Source organism: Emiliania huxleyi, assembly GCF_000372725.1.
Source record: "Emiliania huxleyi CCMP1516 unplaced genomic scaffold EMIHUscaffold_697, whole genome shotgun sequence".
Taxonomy (NCBI): Eukaryota; Haptophyta; order Isochrysidales; family Noelaerhabdaceae; genus Emiliania; species Emiliania huxleyi.
In genome coordinates this window covers 16,865-21,541 of record NW_005196782.1, presented here as the reverse complement: position 1 = coordinate 21,541, position 4,677 = coordinate 16,865, and the positions used below count along the sequence as shown (strand labels likewise).

The window sequence follows — 4,677 nt, the reverse complement described above, 5'->3', positions numbered from 1 at the left end:
GCGGTTCTCCCGCCATTAGGCGTGCCACCTCGACCATGGGGCTTCCATCAGCCGGGTTAAGGGCGGTCTCATCTCCTTCCCCGACTGCAGCTGTTGCCACTGCCTGGCATCTGCGGCCGCCCAGAGGACCCCCGTCCACTATTGGGAGCAAGCCCGTTATCACCAACGTCTCGGACGGACTAGGCCGGGGGGCGTGTCCCCCCGCCACCGCCCTCCTCGGCCCCACACAGTTGGTCACGTGTGCACCAAGATTTGTCACCCAGGCTGGGGCTGACTGAGCTTCTGTTCTCCCTCACCGGGCTCGAGTCACCCCCCACGGCCATGGGTTTGATCTCTACGGGTTGGTCGTTCCCAAGCGCCGCTGAGCTGACTCTCTGTAGGTCACGGCGCAGCCCCTCCGTTGATCTGTAGCTTGATGGGTGTGTTGCCGCCCTTGGAGCACTTGGAGTGCAGTCAGTAACCTCACATCCAGGGCCGGGGAGCTAAGAAAGAAGCGCATTGGGCTGAGCACAGTTTGCCTCTCGCACCCCGTCTGTTTTCCTTTCCTTTATACTCGCACAAATCGTGTTTGGGGAATCCAGTGTTTTCCTCCTTTTTTTCCTTTCCTTTGTTTCTGCCTTGGGCTTTCGCAGGTTTGCCTCTCGCACCCCGTCTGTTTTGTTTTGCTTTTCGGGGGGTTGGGCGTCACCCCCTACCCCTACCCCCTACTCGTTGGGCGTGTAACGGACGCACTCCTCCCGTTTGGGCTGAACACAGTTTGCCTCTCGCACCCCGTCTGTTTTCCTTTCCTTTCTCTTTGACGACTGCGCAGCTCCTTGCACCGCGTGCAAGCGCACGCGGCCATACTTCGACGCGTCCAAGTAAACGCGACCGTCCTCCTCCTCATCCTCGTCGTCGTCTCCGTTCCACTCCTCATCCGAGCTGTCGTCCGGCGCCGCCACCTTGAGCCGGTCCGGCATCGCGGCGCGGCTCTCGCGACGCGCCATGATGCGAGCGGCCGGTGTATCCAGCTCCTCCCCGGCCTCGCCGCTCATCCTTCAGCTGGGGTCGACTGGGGTGAAACGGATGAGCGCGCCCTTTTCGGCGCCCTTTTCCCTTAAACCGGACCCTTTCTCTTTCCCCCCATTCCTCTTCTCCCTTTTTTCTCTACAGCACCCTCTCTTTTCCTCTCTATTTTCCCGAGAAAACTCCGTGGAAATCGTCAAATTTTGGGCTCTAGCCGAGTCTGAGGCTGGTTTGGGCCCCAAATCAGCCAAATTTTAGGCCAAATCGGCAAAATGCCGGGAATTTCGCGGAGAACCCGTGTATACCTGGAAATTACCCTGCGACCGCCTGGGTATTTTGTCGATTTCCTCAATTTTGCCTCAGATTTTGCCCCAGACCAGCTCTCAGACTCAGAGAGAGTCGCGGCCGCAGCTGTTGAGCTCTTCGCAGAAGACTGGTGCCTCATATGCTGCCTCCCTGCGGATGCTGCCGGCGAGCCTGGCGGTCCGCTGTACTACAAGGATGTGCTGACTCGATTTCTACTCGAATTCTTCTACCCCCACGACTCGGAACGCGAATGTGACAGGACCATCGGGTCCTTCAGCCACCAAAGCGGGATCACCCGAGAGCAGCTGAGCCTGCCTCTGGCCTCGCCTCCCTCTCCTTCAGGCATTCGTGGCATCCTATGGGTCGTCCAGAGTATCGACCTCTGGCTTGTCAGCCGCCCCACCGAGGGCACCATGAAGTACAGCGATCGCCATCTCGCTGGCCTCTTCGCAGGCCCCCCCGACCGCGTCGAACTCATCGGCGCGGGCCCTCTCGGCTACGGGACCGGCCCCAGCTTCGGCTGAGGGCTAACAAGCTGCCGAGCCCAAATCACTGTGAGAGTCGTGATTTCTTGTTGGTCTTTAAAAATCTCTCTCTCAGACTCAGGGAAACTCGCGAGTTTCCAGAATGGAGCACCAAACACCCTCTGTTTTCCCTGGAAATTTCCGGAAACGCAAAGTGCTGGGGACCCTCTGTTTTCCTTTTTGTTTTCCGGAAAACTGGGTTGAGCCCAACCAATGGAGATGACTGCTATTATTTTATTACGCTCCACCACCCTCGCCCAGGGATCTACAATGCTGTCTTAAGGTCCGACAGGTTCGGCACCGGGCACCGCCTCGGTATACAAAATGCGCCTGCGGGCGGACCCTTACAGATCACAGATCACCCTCCCCAATGGGTGATCTGGTGCTTGTAGGGCTTGAGAGTGGCCTGCCATGTCACAGGAAGGACTGTGGTTGGTTGCAGGAGAGTACCAACCATCACTTTAAGTTGGTATGGTACCCCACCTTCACCTATCGAGTGATTTCTTTTTTAGTTTCCCATAAGTAGGGTAGGTAGGTAGGTAGGTAGGTAGGTAGGGGCAGGGCAGGGGCCAGCCAGGTTTTTGCAGAATTTCATCATGATGTCCGGCCAAGCAAAAAAGAATACACCCGAAAAAGGAAAAAGAATTTTACAACAAAACTCCGTCGCACAACACTGGGCACGGGACTGGCGCGCACTGGCACTAACACAAACACAAACACAACATCTCTCTCTCTAACACAGGAAAAAGCATGCAAAAATTCTTGCCGCCCCGACAAACGCCCTGGGCCAGGCTCTTGCAGGCGGCGATGCCGCGGGCGAGAGACGCGAAGGTTTGGAACACGGACCTGGCTGCCGCGTGCGAGGCGCGACTCAACGACGCGATCCAGAGGAAGCACCAGAGCGAGTTCTCCTGGCGGCGAAGCCGCGATCGGATCGTCGCGCTCGACCAAGAGATTTACGTGCAGAAGAACGGCACCATCGTAAATCTGGACAAGGCCGTCTCGCCGGTTGAACAGAAGCGGATCTACAATGAGCTCGTGCGAGTCATCGAGGGCAAGGCCGACATCGGTGGCGGCGGCGGCGGCGGCGGCGGTGGCGGCGGCGGCGGCGGCGGTGGCGGCGGCGGCGGCGGCGCGCCTGCTGGTCGTGGATCGATGCAGTACCTCGACACGATGCAGTTCCGCGGTGGAGGCTACGCCATCCTCTGCGCGTTCCACTTCCACGCCGACCCGGGAGCCCAGCTCACGATCGACCAGATCTGCGGCTTCGCGGCGCCATACTGCAACGAGGAGATGCGGCCCTCCTTCTACAACCCCGGTGTGCGCGGTCTGTACGGCGGCTGGAAGTGCCGGGAGCAGCTGCTCAAGTACAAGCTGATGGTCAAGACGGCCGGCGCCGCAACCATGGGCCCGGCTGGCTGGAGCAGCAGCAATCACATGTACATGCTCGTCGACTCGAACGCTCGCCCGTTCATCAGGGCGATGCTCGAAAAGTGGCCGACGGATCGAGTCGGGCGTGGCGGCGGCGGCGGCGGCGGCGGCGGCCGAGCCGGCTCTCGCGGTGGCGGCCGAGCCGGCTTTCGCGGCGGCGCCTTCAGCGGCAGCGACGACAGCCTTCCCCCGTGCAGCCACCACGTGGGAGGCTGCGTCAGCATCGCTCGGCCCGGCGCGCTGCTCTGCGAGGCGCACGCCGAGGAGGCCTTCCCGGACTACGAGGACTGGAGGGCGGAGGCTCGCCGCCGTGGCGTGACGGTGATCGGCGGCCGTGGGCGGGGGCATACCCCGGGCGGCGGCGGCGCAGGAGGAGGCGGCGGCGGCGGCGGCGGTGGCGCTCTGCCGCACCTCGACTGGTCTACGGGCTTCGACGGGCGGCCGGCGCCGGTGAATCCGCACAACGCGAGCGACCGCGCCGAGCTGGAGAAGTGGGCCCGCGACCCTGCGACCGCTCTCGGCGAGATGAAGGACTTTCGCCTCTCGCGGGAGCGGAGGTGGTACCTGCACCAGGTCTGCGATTCATTAAAATTAATTAATTAATTGATTAATTAATTGAGCGGAGGCGGTACCTGCACCAGGTCTGCGATGAGCTCAAGCAGGAGGGCATCTGGCTCGCTCACGCCTCCTCCGGCTCGGGAGCCACCCGCAAGCTCCACATCCGGCTCGACCGGCGCGGCGGGAGCGCGGGCGGGCGCGGCGGCGGTGCGGCAGCCCTCCTTGCGGGGCTCGGGTCGGACCTCGGGCCGTCGGCCGACGCGCTGCTCACCGCGAGCGCATCGTCCGGAGGGCGGTGGGCCGAATCGTCGCGCACGCCGATGCCGACGCCGATGCCGTCGGCGGGGGGGCACCGCCTCGGCGGGCCCTCTTCCCGCAAGAGGCCGGCAAGCGCCACCAGCGCGGCGGCGGCGGCGGCGGCGGCACGTGCGGCGGCGGCGGCGGCTGCCCCACCGCACCACGCCCGACCCTCGCCGACCGAGCCCGCCGCCTCAGCAGCAGAGTGGCGCTGCCCTCAGTGCACGCTCCTCAATCCGATGCTCCTCGACGCGTGCAACGTTTGCGAGGCGCCGAGGCCGGCGGGCTCCCTCGCCGCCGCCGCCACCGCCGAAGATCCGCCGCCGCGGCTCGCGTCGCTACAGGCCCCTTCGTTGCGCACGGCTGCGCTGGCACCACCGTCCACGCCCCGCCCCGCCGTCATCTCTCTCAGCGACAGCGATGACGAGGTGACGGAGGTGGCGCCCGCGCCCAAGCGCCACCGCACCCCCACCTCTGCCGCCTCCGCCTCCGCCTCCGCCTCCGCCTCCGCCTCCGCCTCCGCCTCCGCCTCCGCCTCCGCCTCCGCCTCCGCCTC

The 4,677-nt window shown here is 63.7% G+C and overlaps 1 protein-coding gene across 1 annotated transcript; it reads right to left on the bottom strand.

Moving 5' to 3' along the window:
• Positions 1–704: 704 nt before the first annotated feature.
• Positions 705–1,034, bottom strand: EMIHUDRAFT_248719 (hypothetical protein; the record flags this gene model as incomplete). The annotated part of the gene is made up of 1 exon (XM_005762063.1): positions 705–1,034. The coding sequence occupies one exon, from the start codon at positions 1,032–1,034 to the stop codon at positions 705–707; it is 330 nt and encodes a 109-aa protein (XP_005762120.1).
• Between the last annotated feature and the right edge of the window lie 3,643 nt (positions 1,035–4,677).